Source organism: Crassostrea angulata, chromosome 8 (genome assembly GCF_025612915.1).
Source record: "Crassostrea angulata isolate pt1a10 chromosome 8, ASM2561291v2, whole genome shotgun sequence".
Lineage (NCBI taxonomy): Eukaryota > Metazoa > Mollusca > Bivalvia > Ostreida > Ostreidae > Magallana > Magallana angulata.
The window spans coordinates 6499812-6524287 of NC_069118.1; the positions used below are offsets into that span (position 1 = coordinate 6499812).

The window sequence follows — 24476 nt, forward strand, 5'->3', positions numbered from 1 at the left end:
TAATTAATAAAATTTAGCAAGTTTTATGTTAAAAGTAAATGAAATAACTTATATATGGTTTACTTATAAACAAAGAGCGAACGAGGTTTAAGGCGAACGATAATTTTGGCGAACGATAATTAGAGCGAAGGGACCTAGAGCGAACGGACTTAGGCGAACGTGTGGATAGGGCGAACGCACCCGATACCGGTGCGAAACATCCCGTACCCATTGCTCAACCGGTCTCAGGGCAAGTCGCCTCCAAGACAAGTCGTCCAAATGACATTCGTGTAAAAAAAAAAAGGCTCTATGACCCATAAAAGCAACAAAGACTGAAAAGTTAACACAGTTAATTTGAAAAAAAATCACAGTAAGTCATCCGACCCTTGCATTAAAAAGTGTGAAAAGTGGCTGAAGTGTCGATGGGCTGAAACGTGTTGATACCAATTTTAGGACGAACAACATATCGAGGCAATGCTGGCTAAGTTTTCAGCATGTTTATGTTAAGTCATACTAAAAACCGTAAGGTAAAATAAAAATTATGTATTCTTTAGCTTGGTAAAAAAAAAATCCTCTATATAAGATATACCTTATCAATCTGTTCCATCATTTTGTTGTCAATCAATGCAATGGTACATATAACCATGTTACAACTATAGAGGGGTTTTTCATGAGCCTCAAGTGATGAGAAGAGGGTGGGGTTCCCCGTCCCTGACGAATAAAACGTAGTTTTTTTTTTACTACAGAGTGTTTAATACGAACAGCAACTTTCACATTAGTTATATGCCATTAGCCCATAACACTTGCATATCTCTGAAGGTTATAAGCAAGTGAAGGCATTTCAAAGTTATAAAAATATTACATAAAAATTTCAACCACAGCTATTCAATTTACTATAAGCATACATTAGAGATTATAAGGATAATAAAGTATCCAGAAGAATTTGCAACAATTTTAAGTAGAGCCCTATTGTTAGAAACTTAATTGTGCTCAATATAAAATTAAAGGACTTTGCACATAATGGTACATGTAACGATAGGTTTCAGACATTCACTACACCATATTTCATACATTATAACATTGTTTATCACATACTGTATTTGCATCATTTTTCAGAGAATATTAAAAAGATTTAATATAATTTTGATGTTACATTTACTCTTGAAATGATGTTAAACCCTGCACAGCTGTCGTACCAGGCTTAGGACTGTGTCCCCAAAGCCAGGAAAAATGCAGAGTGCCAAGATGCACGCAGTGAAGTGATGTGACTTGTGAGTAATTTGAAGAGTAGTTTATTTTGAGTACTTATTTTGTAGGTTGACTGTCTACCATTATGAGAGAGACTTTGATAAAGGCGGGTAAGGTATGCCTGGGGGTGGTGATGACCACTATCCCAGGGATGTACGCCTTCCGAGAGGCAGTGGGTTACGTGGCCCGGGTCGATGGAATCTCTATGCAGGTTTGTTAGAAGTTACAGTTCTGCTTTTTAATAAATATCTCTTTACCAGGATGTGTGTTAGTATCTTGCTTAAGCAGGTATGATTCAACCATTATATGGTTATAAATTTCTGAGGTTTATACCAGGATATAGCATCAGTGTTGATAGTTGGGAGGGGGGGAGGCTCATCCAAAATATTATTGACAAGCAAAAAAGATAATAGATTCAATTTTTTTTTTCTTTTTTTCTGAATTTAGAATTCAGAATTTTGCTGCAATATAGCACACATGAATACAACAATTACGTTGTATCATATAATATATTTCAGGAAACTTTGAACCCAAGTGACTCCAAAAGTCATGACTACGTTTTCTTGAGCAAGTCCAACAGTCTTCTGAAGAAAGGAAATCTCCGACATGGAGATATTGTGTCCATCAAGTAAGTCCTACCTATAATTAATGTACCTGTATACTGTACACAGAGTTATTTTAGTCACATGTACTTTTCAGCCTGATATACTTGCAGTAAGTTTTGCCCTGTCTCAAATTGGCAAAGACACAGTTGTGTTGAAAGAGAGATAATTTGAGACATTGGAATTCGTCCAGTCTTAAATTCACTGACAATGGGAGTGAAAGGGACGAAAATAAGACGGGGGCGAATATTTCCCTGTATACAGTATTAATACATCTGTAAATCTCAGTGGAGTATGAATGTGTCGGGGGTCTTAACATAAACTGATTACTATACGTGAATAGATAAAAATGACTACCAAGGTAAATGCTTTATTATTTGTTTTTTTAAGTTCTAGATCGTCCTTATAAATAAAAGAAAATGCATATATCATCAGTTGCCAAAAATTCGTAACAATCCTAGAATCGTGTTCCTTTTGTTTTCCTCCTGTAGCTCACAATAATTAATAGAGGTTGATGAAAAAATAATGAATATATGATTTAAAGTATTACTACAGTAAAACACGCTTATAACGAAGTCCCAGGGACGAGCAATTTAACTTCATTATAAGCGTAATTCGTTATATCCGTCAAGTTTACAACATGAAATTGAGTCTTGGGAATGAAATTTACTTCGCTATAAGCGTCAATTCATTATAAGCGTGTTCGCTATAACCGTGTTTTATTGTATAAGAAGGCTTATTTCATGTCACGGCTATAAAGTAGTTCTTTAAAATACAGTGTTATAATAAGTTTAGGGAACCAATTTTAACCAAGAACCTAATGTGGCACACATTCTAAGGGTAACAAATCATGAGTCTTGTAGGATACATGTACGAGGGTTCAGAAATTATTGAGACATTTTCTCTTATTCTTTTAATAAAAAAGATAAACTCTTGAAATTTCACCAAAACGTAAATCAGGATAGAGATTATCAATGTGAAAAGTTTCCTGTCCATGGCATGAAAAGATCATTCCTGGTAAGCTGACCAACGTGCCTTCGTCCAGTGACCCGGCGCAACCGCAAACTTTTCGCAACGTCATTTTATCGCTTCTTATTGCGCCTGTTTTTTAAACACCTTATAAACAAACGGAAATAATAATTATTCTTTATTTCTCATCTTTTGTTTTCATTTCAAGATGTCATCATTTACATTTTCTCTCATTCTTGTTTTTTTTTGGGGGGGGGGGGGGGGATCGAGTTATTTTTACCCGAAAGTCTAATTACTGTGAATGTCTCCTGTAGTCATTTTCATATATATTTTAAAATTGTTGACAACGGTAAGTGTGTCAAAAGTACTTGATAACTAATCCCTAAGGCCTAATTCTAGTTAAACAATAGTGAAAAAAATATAATGAACTGAAGCTCTATACCTTGTCTTGTCATCGTATAGTTATTTTAAGCAATTGCGTGGCCTTAAAAGGTCTTCTTCTGATATTTCCACTAGTTTGACGGTTTTCAAAGCGTCGCCATGACGTCAAAATTCAATGTAAAGTCGTTCTCAGATTTCTATTGTTTAGTAAATATGTGTGTACCATATTCGTATTTCAACTCGAACATCAGTGAAACTTAATCAAATGTTAGTCGCAAAGAATAGCAAAATGAACATATTGAATTTGATTTTTTTAATCATTAGCTGTAATTCTATGGACACTTATAAAATAGATGTTAAAGTTGTTAAATCTCCGAGTTCATGGCTGCGCCGGGTACCCCGACCACCGACTTGTTTATATATCGTTGTAAACAAAATATTAAATATTCTTTTAATATTACTTTGTTTTATTATTTGTTGGCGTTTATTCAGTGACTATGCCAATCTTCACCAAAATTTTGCAATTAGAAAAGAAAATATTCGAGTTGTCTCAATAATTTCCGAACAACCCTCGTATAAAATAATATATACATGTATATACCATTGTAACTTGCTGTCAAAGTTGGGGCAAGATTTCGAGAATGACTGTATGTGACATTGGATAAAGGTCTGAGATTTGGAACAGGCGTTATAGTCACAATATATCTCACTGAGATAACTGAGATAGGAATTAAGGTTTAATGTTCTGTTTACAGGTCTCCCAGACATCCTGCTACGTACATCATAAAGAGGGTGGTAGGACTGGAAGGAGACATCGTTCAGTAAGTCACAGAACCCACGACTGTAGGTGTTACACCCAGCATATAAAGGATGTGAGATGATAACACCCAGTAATGGCCCTGTGTTGTTAAGCACAGATTCTTTGTAAAGATCATTAAACATTTAATCCTGTCAGCATTGTTTCAGTAAGTCACAGAACCCACCACGGTAGGAGTTACACCCAGCTTATAAAGGATGTGGGATGATAACACCCAGTAATGGCCCTGTGTTGTTAAGCACAGATTCTTTGTAAAGATCATTAAACATTTAATCCTCTGTGTTGTTAAGCACACATTCTTTCTAGAGATCATTAATTAAATATTTAATCTTGTCAGCATGCGCAGTAAGTCCCAGAGTCCACAACTGGAGGAGTTAACTAGACTCATAAAGGATGTGAGATGATAACGCCCAGTTATGGCCCTGTGTTTTTCATATAGATCCATTGCAGAGATCATTGTATATTTAATCCTGTCAAGGTTGTTGCTATACTGTAAATTCCTTATATTACGAGAGTACTTAATTCCACAATCCCACTGTTTTGTATCAAATCATGAGAATATAAAAGCGTGAACGAGTAACATTTATCCATATTTCTTATAGTTCCCAACCGTCAGAAAATAATAGCGAGAGTTTGAAATTTGCAAGGGATGCTTCTCGCAATTTTACGTGGACAAAAATTCCTCGCGTTTAAGTAGAAATTTACAGTAATCAGTTGTTGCCTATTGTCAGATGTTTTTATGCCAGTATTTAAAAAAACAAGTGAGATAACAATTATGGTATAAGATCATATTTAAAATGTGTTTTTAGCTCACCTGAGCTTAAAGCTCAAGTGAGCTATTCTGATCACATTCTGTCTGTCGTCCGTCTGTCTGTAAACTTTTCACATTTTCAACATCTTCTCAAGAACCACTGGGCCAATTTCAACCAAACTTGGCACAAAGCATCCTTAGCCTTAGGGGATTTAAAGTTGTGAAAATTAAGAACCACGCCCTTTTGCAAAGGGAGATAAGTAGGAATTTATGAAAATTTTCGAGAAATTTTCAAAAATCTTCTTCTCATGAACCATAAGACCAGGAAAGCTGAAACTTGTGTGGAAGCATCCTCAGGTAGTGTAGATTCTAATTTGTGAAAATCAGGACCCCCTGGGGTAGGGTAGGGCCACAATGGGTTGGTCGAAGTTTTACATAGGAATATACAGAGTAAATCTTTAAAAATCTTCTTCTCATGAACCATAAGACCAGGAAAGCTGAAACTTGTGTGGAAGCATCCTCAGGTAGTGTAGATTCTAATTTGTGAAAACCATGATCCCCCGGGGGTAGGTTGGGGCCACAATGGGGGGTCGAAATTTAACATAGAAATATATAGAGTAAATCTTTAAAAATCTTCTTCTCATGAACCATAAAACCAGGAAAGCTGAAACTTGTGTGGAAGCATCCTCAGGTAGTGTAGATTCTAATTTGCGAAAATCAGGACCCCCGAGGGTAGGGTGGGGCCACAATGGGGGGTCGAAGTTTTACATAGGAATATTCAGAGTAAATCTTTAAAAATATTCTTCTCATGAACCATAAGACCAGGAAAGCTGAAACTTGTGTGGAAGCATCCTCAGGTAGTGTAGATTCTAATTTGTGAAAATCAGGACCCCCGGGGGATAGGGTGGGGCCACAATTGGTGGTCGAAATTTAACATTGGAATATATAGAGTAAATCTTTAAAAATCTTCTTCTCATGAACCATAAAACCAGGAAAGCTGAAACTTGAGTGGAAGCATCCTCAGGTAGTGTAGATTCATATTTGTGAAAATCATAACCCCCGAGGGTAGGCTGGGGCCTTAATGGGTGGTCGAAGTTATACATAGGAATATATAGAGTAAATCTGTAAAAATCTTCTTCTCAGAAACTAATTAGCCAGAAAAGCTGAAACTTGTGTGGAAGCATCCTCAGGTAGTGTAGATTCAAAGTTGTGAAAATCATGACCCCTGGGGGTAAGGTGGGGCCACAATGGGGGGTCGAAGTTTTACATATGAATACATGTATATAGAGTAAATCTTTAAAAATCTTCTTCTCAGAAACTAACCAGCCAGGAAAGCTGAAACTTGTGTGGAAGCATCCTCAGGTAGTGTAGATTCAAAGTTGTGAAAATTATGATCCCCGGTGGTAGGGTGGGGCCACAATGGGTGGTCTAAGTTTTACATAGGAATATTCAGAGTAAATCTTTAAAAATCTTTTTCTCAGAAACTAATTAGCCAGGAAAGCTGAAACTTGTGTGGAAGCATCCTCAGGTAGTGTAGATTCAAAGTTGTGAAAATCATGATCCCCGGGGGTAGGGTGGGGCCACAATGGGTGGTTGATGTTTTACATAGGAATATATAAAGTAAATCTTTAAAAATCTTCTTCTCAGAAACTAATCAGCCAGATGATTCTTTATAATTGTTAAGACTTTGGCCCCAGGACAATTCTTTGGCCTCACAAGAAGGTTCAGATTTTGATGTACATTTATATCCCATATATAAACAATTGTTAAGGATCTTTTTGAGAACTGCAATACTCAACATATGATATGACTATAAAATCATCCTGTTAGAAAAGGGACTAATGATTATAAACATAAGAATATCCAGGGGAAAAATGGATTTTATTTATACAGGATCTACATGTATTATTGTACATTGTCCAGATAGTTTGTATTATGACTCCATTAAGCTGATTTTATCATACCTATTGTTCCTCAGGTGAGCGATGTGGCCCATGGGCCTCTTGTATTTATTTCTCACCAATAATACATCATGTTAGTCAAACAAGAGAAATATTGACTGGTTTTCAGTTTTGATTGTTGACTGGTCTGCAGCAACATTTCAACTAGCTGTGAAATGTATATTAGCAATTATAGTTCATGATGCTTTAGATCGCTGAAAATATGTTTACCACTGTGACAGTAACTAGCTATGTATACAAATTCATCTTTCTGAAAAAAAACCTGTTGATCCAGTCGTTGCATTTATTGAATTATGAACACAGTTGATTGTAAGGTATGTGGTACATGTATGAGGTTGCAGTAGGTGTATCAACATTGTCCAAGAATCACTCAGTTTATGAGGGTACAGCATATGTCTCTGAATATTTCTGTTGTTTATTGTCTGTTGTTCCTAACTATATACATTTGCAGTGTACATAAATCAAGCCTTACGTTTTCAATTTTTTACATCGCTTTATCTTCAGGATTCCAGAAAACACAAAAATAAACCCACAGTGGGATAATCCCAAAGGGTAAGTGAACTTAATTTCATTTTGTAATTCTGTTAGAAAAAAATATTAAAGTTTATATGTGGGGTGTTATTTGGTTAAAAGTTTTGATTATGGAGAAACACCACGAGCCTGTTTTGATGGTAATTGATACAGTATTGCAGTTGTTCTCTTTATGTCTGTTTTAGAGTGTTGAACTATGCCAAGAAGACAATACAAGTTCCTAAGGGCCATTGCTGGGTGGAGGGCGATAATGCTCGACTCAGTCAAGACAGCAGGTTTTACGGACCTGTAAGTATTCTCACCTATCTTTGTACAGTTGTGTTAACCCATTCTGTATCACATATAAAATCAAACAGTGAAAATTTTTTCATGTGAAAGGTAAGCTCACCTTAAGATTCAAAGGTGTCCAACTTGTAGCGGTACGTTTTGTTGTCCTCATAGCTCCGGATGACTAACAATGACTTGACCTTTATTAAAAGTCATTTCCAAAAGGGTCAAAGGACATAAACACGATAAATCCATTCATGAATGCCAATATTTTATGGCAGAGAAATTCATAGTAAAGTTTTGTATTCATACCTGATGCAAATTTATGCAAAGGTGCTAACCTGATGCATTTGATAAATGCACAATAGCACCTAATGCATTTGATAAATGCACAAACGTATCAGAACCCAATGAACTTATTGAAGTTTTTGCAGAATATATGAAAATGTAGTTTAAATACCAGGAAAAGATTTATTTTTTGATGGGGCCAATGATGATTATGATGCTGAAGGATCATTGTGCAGTTTTTGATTTATGTCAGACTTTGTACTTTGCCTTAATAAATTGTACATGTAGTTACAGCAACATATACATGTGTAAATGTAGACTGCATGCCTCCATTTCAACACAAATAAGTAGATAACCGTTTTAAGAGAGATTGAAATTTTGACTTAGTTACGTCTGAGTTTTTCATGATCTTGAGACCATATTTTTTTTTATTTCATTGAGGTTAAAAGGTTTGAATTTTGTTATTGCATCTTTTTTCTGATAGTGTAACAGATTTAGAGTTTTCTCCCTTACTCTGTTTCCAGATTTCGCTAGGACTTATAACTGCCAAGGCAACACATGTAGTATACCCCCGCTGGAAGCGGTTAGAGTCAGTCGATGTGTCGGATGGACGAGTGATTAAGGAGCAAGAACGACTGAATATCTGAACACTCGCCACATTCGGGTGAATTGTGATTTGTAGCAATGACAATGTTTTATATGTCACTGATGTGTTGCTTTCTGTTAACTCTCTGAGTGATATACAGGTTTTTATGACAGAAAGTGATTGTTTTGTAATTCTTGGTATATATTGCAAATAAAATCTGAACATTTTTGTAAGTTGCTGCATTTGTGATATGTGATCAGTTTGGCATTCTTTAACTATGTGTTATTTTATTTTGCTAGTTATCAATCTTTAAATCAATTTAAGGTAAGCGATTTACAAAATACTTCAGAGATTCTAGTCTCATCTGTATTAGTTGGCAGGAATCTTATGACAGGTCTCTTTTTATTATTATCATTGAACAGGAGATTTAGTGCAATGGTGCTTGATTGATAGAATTTTGGCTAGACCACATGAAATTACTCCCAGCTCAAGAAAAGATTTAATGCATACTTTGTGAAAATGTGTGTTTGAACCAGGAATTGAACCAAGATTCATTCAATCATTGTCAGTTGCTTTTCAATTGCACACTTCGGATGAAATCCATATTCCTCATACCAGTGATTAAATTCATTTAAAAGATACAAAAAGTGTATAGCTTTATGAATTTTAGACAGACAGTTTGTAAGATGAAGTACCCTGATTTTGATAGTGATAATCCTTTTGAAAAGTATGTAAAGATATTTTTTTTTTTTATCACTCAACTCAAATCTTTTTTAAAAAAATGTCAGTCCAGACTCAATATCTCTGTTAAATACATGTGTATGAATGACACTGACAAGGAATCAACATTTAATACAGCCTCTGACAAGTTACCTGGGAAACAAGCAGGAAGGAATAGGATATCTTTTGGGTAAGTGTATGAATTGATTCAAATTATAAATGGTAAATTTGAAGTAAATTCACACATTTTGAAGGATGAAATAAAGTTGCATACATGTACGTATTTGCTTTGTAGCAGGGCTGTCATTGAGAGAATACTGCTTATACTGACCGCGGTTTTCATCATTTGGTCTCATTGGAATAATTTCATCATTCAGTCATCATCATCATCATCATCATCACAAGTCCTGTTATTTTACCATGGTATAGTATTTCATATTTTATCAAATAACCTTTATAATTAATAGTATCAAATAGTCAATTTTCAATGAAGCTTATTAAAATTTCACACAATCTCTCAAACCTTCACTTCTATTAAATGTTCTTAAGATTCCTATAACAGTCCTATTCCTTAAAAAGGCTGGCTAGTCATGGCCTTTTTTAGACTGTATTGATCTCCTTTAGAAAAAGAGCTCTGTATAGAAATGTAGGTAGAGGTAGATCTGATGGCTAGTTGTTGACCGCCAAGCCAGTGAGCCTACTCTGGGGTTTTTGATAAACAATGATCTGTCTGTTTCCCTCTCTCCACCACCATCAAAAGTAGTATCTGTCTGATCTGTCAGCTTTTCTCTCTCTCTCTCTCTCTCTCTCTCTCTCTCTCTCTCTCTCTCTCTCTCTCTCTCTCTCTGTATTATACTTACATTCAGTGTATATTTCCCCTTGTGTTTGCATTGGAAATTTGCGAATTTCAATTTTCCATGAATACACTTTGCTAATTCATGCGCCATGAGCACAAATACAAACGTCTTCACGTTGAGTATATATATTTTTGTAACATCAAATAAAACTTTCAATCTTACATAACCAATTTGATAAGTACTTTTGCAAATCAATCTTTAATATTTATCTACTCCGTAATAAAAGATTTGTCCCCTTAAAGTTTCTGCCACAATATTTTTCGTCGCAGAAGCTAACTAAATACCATGTTAATGTGGCTGTTCCATGTATCCATGACTAAGAGCGCAAATAATGGCTTTATAGCGGCGATACACAATATTTCATACAAATATACATCAATATAAGCATTGAATGCTTATTTTTGGATGTCGTCAGTTCTATAACACACCAAGCCGTGCAGACAAATTATCATACTGTGCTAATCCGCTTTTTTCAATTTGTCTGCACCGCTTTATGTATCATAGGACCGAAGACATCCAAAAATAAGCATTCAGTGCTTAAATAATGATATTTTGACTTTGAACACTGTTTTATGACACACTTGGCTCTGTATTCCTTTTTAGTATTTTTTTGCAAAAAGCAGCTTCCACTTAATCAAATACTTCTCTTTATATCATGGATATATCGGGATAAGATGAGATAAATGAATTCAGAAATGTGCACAGTCAAATCTTTACTATCTTGTTGTGAAATCAATTTCAGCCAAATTTCTTACGGGCTAGATATTTTATGCTTACAGTAATTATACTTGATGCTATAATTCAGTGCAGCCTTTAAATAGCTGAATTTGATGTCTTTTCAGAAAATGTTCTTTTTTATGAACTGTTCCATGATCAAATTTTTAATTGTTAAACATATAATTTGAGAATTATGTTTTCCATTTTTGATACCGGTAATTCATAAAACTCACAAAATGCACCGTTTTACTCAATCTGTATCAATGAGATCCTATTCATTATATTGATTGAGCAGACCATAAACTCTGGTCCATTATTTACCCTGATTTAGGGTACCTTATGCTCAATTTTTTCCGATAGAAGGTTTTTTCTATAGATATCTAAATCGTCTCTAGTTCTGCATTGCCAGCAATATGCACTGCATTTTTAATATCAGTGTTCAGTGAAAAGAAGGAATGCGATGCATCAAAGGTTGTCTGCATTGAAAAGTTTGCATGCAATCCAACTCTCTTGAGGAAAAACAATCATATGCATTTGTGAGAGGAAGAGTTATTCATGGTGATTGAATTCAATGTCATAATATTCTGTTGTATCTCAAGAGGCTAGTCAGTCAGGAACAGAATAAACGTAAACAAACACAGCAAGAAAGGCAAAACAACTTAAAATGTACTCAGAATTGTATTTGCTCTCTCTCTCTCTCTCTCTCTCTCTCTCTCTCTCTCTCTCATATCAGTTTTTTGAAAAGATCTTTAAAAATTAGTTAATATGATTAAGGTTTATTTGTGAATCGGTAAAAATGCCCTAATATGTATTGTATACAGTTGAACACACTATTTATAATACTTTGACAACAGTCATTGTGAATGACAGTGTATGTAAATCGTTATTTTTGTACTTGTAAATTTAAAGACAAAAACTGTCCTAATTTTGATTCCATAGCACCTGTTGGAAGTCAGTCCTGAGACTGAATCAGCGATGTGCGTGAGGAGCATGCTGCCGGAGTTGTCTGCCCTTGGTACATTGATTCCAAGGGTATTACGTCTATTAGACTCTCTGTGTCTTTACTGTACAGCGGTTCCAGGTAGTCTTTTCGTTTTCCAACACGACGAACAACAAGGACACAACATCCCAGAATCAACAACATGAATATTGATGTCACAACGCCCACAATCATCTTGGAGTTAATGTGTGTGATCCCCGTTGTGCTCAGATCTTTGTCGCCTGTTGTAATGTTCGTGCAGTGAACAGTGTAAAGCTCTGTTTCAAACACGTACACAATACAGAACATGTAGGTGGTTAAAGGAGACAGATTGGTAAATGTGTAACGAAATTGTCGAAGTCGGCGGTCCAATGGAATGATTTGAAATTTTTCTGAATTGTCCAATGGCTTGTAATGGATCTCGTAACCAGTCATGGACCACTGGTTTCGAGTCCCATTCCATGAAATGGTAATGAAATTTCCAGCTACATATTCTGCTGAGATTCGAACCGGCTTATTATTGACAGTCACTGTCGAGGATTCAGTGTCGAATCCTGACACACTCTGTGCTTCACAGGAGTACCTCCCTGTATCACTCTCATATAGATATCTCAGTATGAACCTCGAGTTATTACGAATTTCATAACGACCTGTGCGTAAATTTTTCTTGTCTAATAACGTACCGTTTGGCAAGCGCCAAGTTATCTTTGGAGACGGTAAACCCATTGCGTAACACTCTAAATGCAGCTCCTCCCCGATACTCAGATTGTAACTTCTTCTGAACAGGGGGATAATTACAGGGGCACATGTAAAATTCAGAGCGGAAAGAGGCAGATCTCGCAGCAGAATGCCCTTTCTGTTTGGAGGGGAGCCACACTTCAACAAGGAGTCCCCGAAGAGAACAGATCTATAAGTTTTGTTTGATATTTCTCTCAGATTTTCCTGTTTCATCCACATTGCATTGCAGTCACATTCAAGCTCGTTATTGTACAAGTGCAGGGTTTTTAAAGCAGGCAGACTGTCTTTTAAGACGGAAGACACACTTTGAAGTTTGTTATTATGAAGGTATAAATTTTTTAAGTGTGAACAATTCACAAATGCGTTGGGATCAATATATACAAGTTCACTGTTATCGTGCAGTTGTAAAGTCACCAGATGCTTCAAATTCAAAAAAGACTCTTTTTCTATAACTTTTAGATGGGGCATGTAACTCATTGTGAGCATACTTAAGTTCATAGAATGAAAGGCGAGTGTAGGAATACGTAGAACGGGGTTCTTGTCAAAATACAGGTACTGTAACAACGGAAGATTGTGTAGTTCTTGTGATGGAATGGTTTGAAGGAGGTTGTCAGTCAGATATAGAATCCGCAGGTGCGAAAGTCCATTAAATGCACCAGGCTCGATGTAAGAAATCCGGTTTTCATCAAGCTTCATGGTAAAAAGCCCGGAGAGCATTTCAAACACATTAGCTTTAAGTCGACCAATTAAATTGTTAGACAGAAAAAGCCAGCCCAGGCTTGGCATGCTGACAAACCACTGAGGCGACAAAAAATGCAAGCGGTTACCCTCCAGGTTCAGTTTTTTCAGATAATTTAATCCGCCAAAGGTATGGGGTTCGATTGAGTAGAGTTGGTTGTTGGAAAGATCAAGTACCTCTAGGTACAGCATACCACTGAAAGCACCGTTCTGTAGATAGGACAAACTGTTGTTTCTCATGATAAGCTGTCTCAGAGCTGTTAACTTGTGTATTTGCCTGTCCATCACCTTCAAATCATTGTATGAGATGTCCAAGAATCTCAGATGCTTCAGCGTTAGTCTCAGACTGAGACGAGTGAGACGACAGTGGGATAGGTCCAAGATCTCAACATCTAGAGGAATGTTTTCAGGGAAAATGTTATTGAGGAATTGGACTCCAGTACACACAACAGTCTTGTTAAAAAGACTCCTGTATTTGGGGTAGTCCATGGCTCTGCAGGTGCAGTTCTCTGGACACGCCTCCCCTGACCCCCAGCCAGAGTCTGTGGTATTTGTTGCATCGCTTCGCATGGAAATCATGTGTGAAAATAAAAAACTCATGACAAGAAAACTGAAAAATTGAACAGACAGGTCTGTGTTCGCTTTCAGCATGTCGCTATTTTAAACATGTTGTTGAAGTTTTCCATTTGGTAATTGTCTTCCAGTAGGGTCCTGACACATGGTGCTGGTTTATTTCACTGAAGGCAAAGTATTAGATCCCAGAACAAAAAAAAAAATTGGAAGACAGTGATTAATTCTCAACATAACATGTCTGACAATGTCATCACTTCAAGCTTCTTGCCAAATCAAGATCACTATTTTCTTAAAATTGAAAATGAACAGAAGTCATTTTTTTTTTCACTGAAAAAAGTTAGGAAGTTTATGTAGAAACTTCTTGGGCATAAAAACAATCCACATGCTCCCTCACTAGAAATGTTGACAATCCGTCTGCTCGGAGAGATCCGCTCATTTCACATTAGACTCATTTGACTTGCAGACTCTCTTCACCAATTCTCAGCAGTGGTTTGATTTTTTTGTAGCCATGCGATTCTAATGTAATAAGATGTTCCTGAAGGCAGCATTCACAGGTCTCCAAGTGCTCACCAATTCCAACAGCTGGCTTCTACACATCTGAAATTTAAGAAAATACAAATATCATTAACTATATTTAAAAAAAACCCATCCACTTTAAATATAATAATATCTGAAACAAACACACACCCATAGGGAATCTTGAGCCTGCAGAATTAAAAGCACATTTTTGCGCAGAGAAATAAATGGTCTCCTTACACTGGTAATGTAATCCTGTTTTTCCCCATTATTTCTGTAAAGAATGAGAGGGGGGTAATTTAGAAGTCAGTCATAAAGGTTAAGAGTGGTGACTGGAGAATCAGTACTGAGTATTCACTTCTGAGCCAAGGAGCCTAATGCTGGGTTATATAGGCTGGTCTGGTCCTCGTCCATACAATCAATACTTAGCATTGAGTTCTATTGCTCTCCAGAATGATAGAAAACTCTGTCAAATCTCCTTCAACAGGGTATAAAATTTCTCGACAACCTCCACAAAGGATATAAATTTTCTCAACAACCTTCAGTAGAAAAACACTTTTTTTTATCTTTTTAATCTTCTTTATTTTAAGACAAAGAACAATATCTGTGAAAGGGAACGGTGGAAAATTCTGTTTGATCAAAATTTGCAGCTTTTAAACAAATGAAATTGTTATTGATGCTTTCTTCTTGGCACTGTGCAGCTTCCCGGTTGGTAGGAAATATTTGGGATTCTTTGTGCTTTCATTTGGTGTTTATTCATTTAAATCAAAAGTACACTTATGATAAACAATTTAAATCAAAAGTAGATTTCAAAGTGCACAGTGTGTTGCATTTTTAAGTTTTTGTATAGATTTGAAAATAATTTATAATCTACAGTTATAGAAAGTTGCTGATTTTTAAATGCATGGTTTATAGTCTTATATCGTACTGGTTTCTTCCCATTTCTTTTTATCTACCTCCCTATTTGTCTACTTAAGGATGACTCAGTAGTCAGATCTACCTTAATTTTTAGACATGATTTGTTAAGCTATAAATTATCATTAATTAAAGAAAAATTCCATTTAAAATTTGATTATTTTTTATACCTTTATACAGAACTCTTCTTCTAAAGGAGATCAATAGAGTCTATAAATAGCCATGACTATCCAGCCCTCTTAAGGGTGCAAAGCACAGTTTTATATTTAACGTCATAAGGACGTTTTTAGATGACAAGCAAAACTGACCCGTATGAAATTAAATTGTAAAAACATTTTACATACATATCTATATATCAATAGAAAGATAAAATTGTGAATTTTGTAAATATTTAAGAATGATGCACACATGTAACTTATTGCTAGAATTTATTTGCCATTCAAAACATGAGGAAAATAGGCAAAACAATGCCTCTAAATGCAGTACACCCATGCATTTTAGGCTCCCCCTAACAGCAGACTGCAAATAAATCATCCATTTTAATTTCCATGCATTTTCAATAGCCTTAGGTATCATTTTATAGTATTTTCAGGGTACATTCACCAGCTTTTTAAAGAGCTACATTACCAGCTAAAAATATCATGAAATTCTGCATGCGTAAAATCCGGATATTTTTGGAGTTACCTCCCTTTATTTTATAGTGTCAAAAAATTAATTTAAAAATTTTTCTACTTACTTTTTTCATGTATTAGAAAGATAAACCTCTATATTATGCAATTGAGAATTTTAAAAATCAGTTTTCATGTATACCGTATAAAAATAGCAGGAAAATCCCTACCCATCATGCTTTTCCCCAGAGAAAACCCCCCTGGATTTTATACGAAACCGTGTTTAGCTACCTTAATCAACTCAATTTTCAATTTGCTATTTCTTCATCTGCCCCCTTCTACCTACTTGATAACATCCCTTAATTCATTAATGACATTTTCCTACTTTTATTAACTTGTCTACAACTCGATTTGTCTACCTGTCTCCTTTATCAACTTGTCTACTTTCCCAATATGTTTATTGGCTGGCTGCCATTTATGAGCTTGTTTACATCCATATCAGCCTATTAGTGTCTACTTATTTACACCTTAATTGTCTATTCATGTCTACTTGTTTACATCCTTATCTCTTTATTTGTGTTTACTTATTTACATCCTTATTTGTGTATTCATGTCTACATGTACTTGTATACATCTTTATCTGCCTATTTGTGTCTATTGTAAACATCATACTCTGTCTATTCATGTCTACTTGTTAACATCTTTATCTGTCTATTCATGTCTACTTGTTAACATCCTTATCTGTCAATTCATGTCTCTACTTATTTACATCCTTATCTGTCCATTCATGTCTACTTGTTTACATCTTTATCTGCCTATTCATGTCTACTTGTTAATATCCTTATCTGTCAATTCATGTCTACTTGTAAACATCATAATCTGTCTATTCATGTCTACTCGTTAACATCCTAATCTGTCAATTCATGTCTACTTATTTACATCCTTATCTGTCTATCAGTCTGCCTCTTTTATGTCTATTAATTATCCTCCTTACATTTTATTTGTCTACCTTTGTATATATTTTCTCTTGTTTTAGCTTAAATTAGTTATTTTTCCTATCGGCGTTGAAGTTTAATTTCCATCTATATACTGAGACTCTGTGCCTGATGCATTCAGGCCTTTCCGGCAAGCTCAGAAAAACACCTTGAATGTATTACCTAGGTGTCCATGACAACCCCCCTTTTTTATAAAACTTGATATAAATACAACACATTTTACGATCTGTTGAGATGTAAGCTAGACTTCATTAAAGTAAATGATTTACCCTTAAATATAACACAGAAGCGACTTATAAGGCTTTCTAGCCGATACTTATATTAATGGGATGCAACTCCATTTTGTATAAAATTCTAACAACCGGTAATGTTAATACATTCGAGGTGTTTTTCCGAGCCTGCCGGAAAGGCCCGAGAAGTTGCGATTGTGCAACAACTCTCTCAGCTCAGAGAAATTGTAAAACAGGTTGGTAATTGATATATGATACCATTAAAGACAATAAGTAAGAAACAGTCTTTTTATTGCACAATTCACTTCTTGTTCCGTAAATAACAAATTCGACCATCCCGCAGTTCTTTGCAAAGATACAAGCATGCAATTGATCTTAAAATGTTCTATGAATAGCATGCATTTTTATGAAGAAATTCTGTATAACTGGGCAGCTACTGATTGTCCTATAGCTATATAAAAAGAGAAAATGCTTCAGAGAGACCTATTGTCATTTATAATGTTGTAGATACCACAAGGAAATCAATGAAGGATGTCTTTTGATTGCACGTCCAGATAGGTTTTTTCTTACAATTGATAATTCAGTTACTTAGGCTTCCTGATTTTTCTCACATAAGCAAACTCTGGAGCTGACAGCAAAGGCGGTAAATTTGCCAGTTGCCAGCTTTGCAGGAGCTGGGATTGTCAAGTTCTCTCTCTGTCACGCGACAGCACTGGTCAATATACCTCTGATGTTTGATGGAACGACTTTGTAATCAGATACAGAGCATGGTGTTTTTTATGAGGATTTTCTGGGGTTTATCAACACTAAGTGACATATTCAATTGATATCTAGATGTTTACAACACTACTGCATAAAAACCAATAAGTATCCCTCTTCATCTGCACGACACTTCTGTGGTATTGGTGTTTTCTCTCAAAAATCCATGTAATTATAAGAGTTTGGTGAATTAATTTTATCTTGCTATTAACACACACCACCCTTAATAACTTGGGAGAATAGGGGCAGTAAATGTTATCATTATTACTGATAGGAACAGTACTATGATTTACAGATAGAAATATTAATTATTATATCCATTGATAGAAGAGAAAGGACCAATAGTATTTACTATTAATTTCCATGAGCTACATTCATCTACAGCTCTGGGGCAAATTCTATAATATCTGATCAGTTCAACAACCATTAAATCTATCTGATCCAGATCTCAATTCTCTCCCAAAATTTTCTGCAATATTTCACCATAAATCAGAAGGGTTTATTTGCAGATTAGCTCAATTATCCAGGATTATCTGGATGTGTAGAACAAAGGCGGAGATGGTCAGTCCAGATTGTAAGTGATTGCCGATGATGGTAATGGGCTGGTCCAGGTCCCTGAATAAACACCCATCAAATCGCCTTCGTTTTAGTCTCATTGATCGGCTGCTCATATGTTCTTGTATAACAAAGAAATGGGTGTGAAAATGGTTTATATTTTTTGTTTTATCTGTATGTATAAAAAAACTTATTTACCAGACATAGATTAGATCTATTATATTCAAAGACAAGTCTATGATAAATCATGTCTTTGTTTACTAAATATTAAATAGTAGTTATGGCAGCAAGGCCCGAAAACACACTAGAATCAAGATGTAAGAAAATCCTGAGAATGACCATTTTTTCAAGATATCTTTTTGACATTTTTTTTGGGGGAGGGGGGGAGGGAGTAATATTTCATGATAGGTAAATATATCTCTTTTAATGCTTCTTTAACTTATTTCAGCCATTTTCAAGTCCCTCTTTAAAAGGAATTTTCTATGGAGCTTTTAAAGGGGAGATTACTCTCCAACAGTGGCCAATTTTATCGAGAACATGCATAATGGATTGAAGCATGCACCAAAGCGGCACATGTTTTAAGTCGGTTGCGCATTCTGCAAAGATATGATATAATCTTTATTGAAGTGCCAACAGATGTAAGCCACAGCTCAAGAGCCTGTGGGATTTTTAATGAACTAAATGAATAGCTGTTTTGTTGTTCAGAACATGAAGGGAGACTTGCTCTGTGATTATTTTTCTCAGTAACTTCAGTACAGTTCATTTATGATATATGTCAGTAAGAGGGATAAAAGTTGAATTCTCTAAATTAATTAATAATCTTTCAAAACCCGGGGATAAAACAATACTCTTTCAAACACAGATGCATGCACCGAAGTACAAACACACAAAAATCCTGAAAGGTTGCTTTTTGCTTACCATGCATGTTAATCAGTTTCAGGGTGTACAAACTTCAGTATATTTCATTTATGGTGTTTAAAAATGCAGGACAAAAGTTCAAACAATCGGATCAGATAAACATAGAAAAATATACCCCCCTCCCATCCCACAAAAAGGTTACCCGGTGAAAACTTTTGTTGGGAGTCATGTAACGATGTAAGGAATTAAGGCAATGGATGTACATCATGTCTTTCTCAATAGACTCTTTTAGGGCAAAAAATTGTCCAAGATTCTGAGAATGCCTGTGCTATGAACTTGGCACAAGGTCATTTGATGGAATTCAAGGTCACTTAACTATTCAATTGAATTTCAGTGTGAATTGGACATTGAGTTCTTTAAGAGGTCATTTTTAGTTTTAAAGATTCTAATAAACATCACTGGTTGTTATTTAATTGAACTGATACCTAGCTTTTGACACAAGTCATGCATTGATGTAAAGTCTGTAATACAAGGGAAACAATTAATGCAAAAAAAAGATAATGTTCAATAAGAATTAGATAAAATTTATCCATATGTTATGTCAAAAGGGGTTTGGTTCCCCCAAAACATTGTTACTTTAATAATCGATGATTATCTAATTCAGGAAACTTTGTTGTTAGGAATAGCAGGTTGACCTTGCGAAGGGAAATAATTACCTCTCATGTAATATTTACTACAGTTCCTGATCAACACATAGGATCAAGTATTAAATCATGCTGTAAAAATTCCTGCCTTACGCACTAGTAGTTTTGCACTTTTGATGTTGGAAGGTTGCGTAGTTCTGGTCGGGAGTCATTGTCGAGGAGTTAATGATGCGTTTATGTCAGTTTTCTGCTTCATCGTAGAGAAAACATTCAACCATGCAACTCTACTTCAAAATATCATTGTATCTTCTGAATCTTTAATGTTTTGTTTTTCTTCCATGAGCTGTGAGCTCATTAAGTTTTCACTTTTGTAGATTGGTGACTGTTTCTTCGAAAGTTTTGGTATTTATTAAAATGCGTAATAAAATTCTTCCAATAGGAATTCTTACAAATTGTTAAGCTAGACTAATTCTGTAAATCTAGCGTGGGATGTTCTCTTTTATCAGAAATTTTACATTCATAAGGATTGAAGATTGTTAATTCTGCTAATAAATTAGACTTAGTTAAGTAAAAGGATAATTCCTTAAAATAACCGACTCCCTCTATGCACTGATAGATTTTAGCAATTAAATCAAACAGGCAGTTTTGTGCATCTTAATGGGTTATTTTGAGATATCTTGTTTATTTCTGAACAGCAGTCTTAATAATTCTCTTTCAGATCATTTACCTCTGTTATGAAATTGCCTCAAGTCTTTTAAGATTTATTCTTTTAATTAGTTATGTGTGTTAATAATTTGTTGCAGAAAATCAAAGCTGATGTCAATGGATTGCAGCAAGCATGCAGAAATACTGAGGTGGTTTGAGTCATTTTCTCTGGGCATTAGTTGCAGACATGAAATGATCATGCAGAATTCCCAATAATTTACAAGTATGAAAATCAATTTATCTGCCAAATGAAATCCTTTAACAAATAGAGTTGTTTGGTTCCTGGCAGTCAGTCTGGCTCTCCAATTAATTCCTTTTGTTCAAATGCTGGGTGTCCGGAATTCATGCATTTGTTAGCTTGAGATCCATAATGGAGAATAACTCACAATGATGCCCCATTAAATGACCAGTGCATTTTAATTAAGGACTAACCCCAGGGGCTGTTCATTTGTGGTCGGTGAAATTTATTTCCGTTTTTGGTTAATCATCACATTGAGTAGATTTATACACAGATTGCAAGCTGGGTAAACAAGTTGGCTTGAAACACCCGTGAACACACCATGATGGTGTTTGAATTTGTCAGATAGCAATCAAAAATACAAAAAAGAAATCAATGAAAACCCACATTTTTTATAATTACCAGCTATTATGCAACCAATGCTCTTAGCTACAAAAAAGAAATCCACTGGTCCAGATTTCATGCTATCTTGTCCTTTAAATTTTCCTGCTTTCCTACTGGGTAATCTATGGATATCATTGAACTAGAATAAACATCATTTAGATAATTAGGTCACATTGATATTGGGGACTTCTGACCAATTACAGATATTCTGCTTTGAAGTGCAGATCATTGGACAGTTTTACAACGTCATTTCTATGGTCTTTTAACGGTAATCTGACCTGGGTCCGTCCAATAAAGGTTCACTCAATCCCCCTGCTGAATATCGGACTGGTTTTTCCTAGCAATGGACAGCTGGAGCAAAGTTATATTGAGATTTAATTACAGCTATTAGCGCTTTGATTACAAAAGCAAATATTTTTCTGATTGATTTTTTGCATTGATTTTACAATCGCTGTTATTGATATTGTGGGAAGCTTTTATTGTGAGAGAGTTTTGAAGGACACCTCCTGGGTTTCATCAGGTTGAAATCAAGATGACCCGGTTTGTAACTTAATACATATTATTAGGGTTACGTAACAGAAGGACATAAAATGCACAGAATTATCCCATCAAAAGAAATTGGCCTATCTAGTATGCATAACCTAATCATAAATAAGAGTATAAAATGTATAATTATTTTAATTATGATTATCGAAAGTGCATGGGTTTATATAGCGTTGTTATATGTAGTTATGTAATAATTTAGAAATGGGGGAGGGGGGGGGGGGGATCAACATCATTATAATATTACATCATTTAAGCACATCTTACCAAAATCTATACTAGTATATATTGCATATTTGTATACTTTGATTCATTTACTTTTCTGCCTCAAATACTCCCAGAACGCAATATCCTAGTCTGAGGAGTGTATAGACAATTCAGACATAAAGCCGCAGGAAGTAGATAGATCCTAACATTGTTCGTAATTAAACTTTGTTCCTCGTGATCTGTTCATTTAGAATTGGAAGGTTAATTTAATTTAAACTTGTGTTCGCATTTTTTCCCCTTAAGTTTGTCCCATTTAATCAAATTGAAATCTTTTCAGGCAAATGATTAAAATAACAGTCTGGTAAAAAAATTTTGATTTTCAGTATCAGACGAGGGGTCTATTCATTAAATTTTAATTAAGATTGTGAGAATTAAATGATCTTTATAAAACTCTCTTAAGTACGGTAAATCTGTTAAACTTATTCAAAAAAATTTATCATGAAGCCATTTATAAATTATTATCTTCAGTTGAAATAGTCTATAAAAAAATTCAAATTATTTATTTATCAAGGTATGAAAAATGCAATGCAACATTAAATCATAGTATTACATAGTACCGGTATATTGGGTCTTTTTTTTTAATGGCTTTATCCTTTTTTAACATTTATTTTATTTATCCGTTTAGGTCCAAATCTGTTACAATGCCGTAATATAAGGTATCAGACTTGTGTTAGTAAATAGTACAATCAATACAGTGCTGAAAACAAATCGGGCAAAAATATTTTACGATACAAAAATGCAACACAGATGTTCATTAGTTTTGTTAGGTTTGTTTACAGTGCAATTACGATTCAAGTATTTCAGGAGGCTTGCACTGAAAACCATTACAAAACAATCAAATACAACCTATGCATGCATGCAACTTTGCATAATGGATGTTCAATTGGGATGGAAACTCTCATCGACATATTTTTTTAAATATTTTCTGACATTATTAAAAAAAGTGTCAGAATGTCCAGCACATATTTTGTAGATAGGCTAATTGAAAAGTTTATAAAGAACTCTTCATTTGAACACACATCTGATAGGTAATTATACACTAGTATATATTTTAAATAATTATATTTTTTATATACTTATCTATCATTCTACCTGTTCAACTATAACATTATCAGTGGACTACAATTGACACACTGAAAATTGACCTACTTTCCTGATGATTTTTAAATTGACTTGTAAATGTTTCTTGTGACAAGAATTTTTCTGAACTTTGTAAAAAAAATTCCTGGAGATGCATTATCATTTAATTCAAAGCTATTTAGAAGTATCAAATTTGATTGAGTTTGAATCAAAGAGTAAAGGAGAGAAGCAGTCTTACCTGTTGTGTGGCAATTACGAGCTGTGAATTTCAGGTCCCCAAACACCTGACTCCAATCACACATCCCAGAAACGAGCAGGTAAAAAACACACGGCATCTGTAAATATGAACTGCAGAAACATTGTGGTTATGTTATGAGGAATTCTCGGGTTGCTAGCAGAGATAATGTTCATAAGAATCAATTTAACGGTATTCAGTTATCTCTAAACCCCGCACTACTCTGGAAGTTAAAACAATGCCAGAGCACGCAATAGCCCGCCCATCTGTGCTTCATGGTACCTGGAAAGAACTATTGATCTTAAGTGGGGGGAAAGATTTTGCAAATTTACACCCTTCACTCAAGTCCCCAAAAAATTAAAATCAAAGAGATCCTTAGATTGCAGATGTATAACAGGTGGATTTCTGCCTCAATATTGCAGATTTTCAATCCCCCCCCTCCCCTTTAGTGATTTCCACACTTTTGAGAATTTAACTTTTTGCCTCTTCATTCATCAATGTCATATACATGTAGTGTCAGATGCTGGTGAAAAACAATTATCTGGGTTTAAATATGATTTTTAGAACATTGTTCAAGAATGTTGAATCCTAATCAGGTTTCAAGCCACCAGTTGCTCCCATCTGTCTGTCTGTCTGTGTTATAAGAACCCCTTTGTCATTACAATTATAAGATTCTCTACATCCCAGCTCCTGTAGACTACCAGTACTCCTAAGATTTCAAGGTCCCATCCCTGGAAAACTCATCACCTTCTCATGCTAAGTGGTTGAAGGGAAACAATATGAACCTCCGCAGATTGATTCATCATTTGGCAGATGGATACGATCAAGCCCCCACTGTTCTACCCCCCACCCACCCCCAAATCAGGCCCAGAAAGTGTTGAAAGCAAAGGATTTCAAACAATACTTCAAAGGACTACCTTTAGGCCAGCGGTTGTTTTGTTTGGCACCTCTTGCATATTTACACCCAGATCACTAGAAATTAGTTAATTCAATACAAGAATGATGAAGCCTGTACTTTCCTCCCATTGCACCAAGCTCTGTGTCGATGATTCACTCAACACTGCCATCACATCATTGTGGTTAAGTTTTAGATAACTCAGATATTCATAGCTTAATTATCTGGAGATTCCTGATGATTTTCACCTGATTAAACAATGGCTAAGTTTTTTTGCTGTCATTTTGTTGTTGATCTTCCCAGTTGCCTTTAGTTAATTGTGATATCAATTAAATTGTCAGTAAAAT

At 35.1% G+C, this 24476-nt stretch overlaps 2 protein-coding genes across 4 annotated transcripts; one reads left to right on the top strand and one right to left on the bottom strand.

The window, feature by feature from the left end:
- The first annotated feature begins 352 nt into the window (after positions 1-352).
- LOC128159094 (mitochondrial inner membrane protease subunit 2-like) lies at positions 353-8608 on the top strand. Its single transcript, XM_052822147.1, has 7 exons — positions 353-506; positions 1296-1438; positions 1746-1855; positions 3935-4000; positions 7213-7260; positions 7425-7527; positions 8319-8608. Exons 2-7 carry the CDS (start codon positions 1313-1315, stop codon positions 8439-8441), a joined length of 576 nt encoding a protein of 191 aa, XP_052678107.1. The 5' UTR covers positions 353-506; positions 1296-1312; the 3' UTR covers positions 8442-8608.
- A 2088-nt stretch (positions 8609-10696) lies between these two features.
- Positions 10697-23495, bottom strand: LOC128157806 (leucine-rich repeat neuronal protein 1-like). 3 transcript variants are annotated; one of them, XM_052820436.1, is made up of 2 exons: positions 23238-23495; positions 10697-14299 (listed from the first exon to the last, which is right to left on the bottom strand). In XM_052820436.1, exon 2 carries the CDS (start codon positions 13778-13780, stop codon positions 11627-11629), a length of 2154 nt encoding a protein of 717 aa, XP_052676396.1. In that variant the 5' UTR covers positions 13781-14299; positions 23238-23495; the 3' UTR covers positions 10697-11626. The 3 variants fall into 3 exon arrangements, with proteins under 3 accessions (XP_052676396.1, XP_052676398.1, XP_052676397.1); XM_052820438.1 differs by lacking the exon at positions 23238-23495 and adding an exon at positions 14459-14610; XM_052820437.1 differs by lacking the exon at positions 23238-23495 and adding an exon at positions 14390-14610.
- Between the last annotated feature and the right edge of the window lie 981 nt (positions 23496-24476).

Coding starts and splice junctions, on each gene's coding strand:
- LOC128159094 (XM_052822147.1), top strand. CDS start 1,313: ATGAGAGAGACTTTGATAAAGGCGGGTAAGGTATGCCTGGGGGTGGTG. Junction 1,856..3,934: donor GGAGATATTGTGTCCATCAA/GTAAGTCCTACC, acceptor TTCTGTTTACAG/GTCTCCCAGACATCCTGCTA. Junction 7,261..7,424: donor CAGTGGGATAATCCCAAAGG/GTAAGTGAACTT, acceptor TGTCTGTTTTAG/AGTGTTGAACTATGCCAAGA.
- LOC128157806 (XM_052820436.1), bottom strand. CDS start 13,780: ATGCTGAAAGCGAACACAGACCTGTCTGTTCAATTTTTCAGTTTTCTT.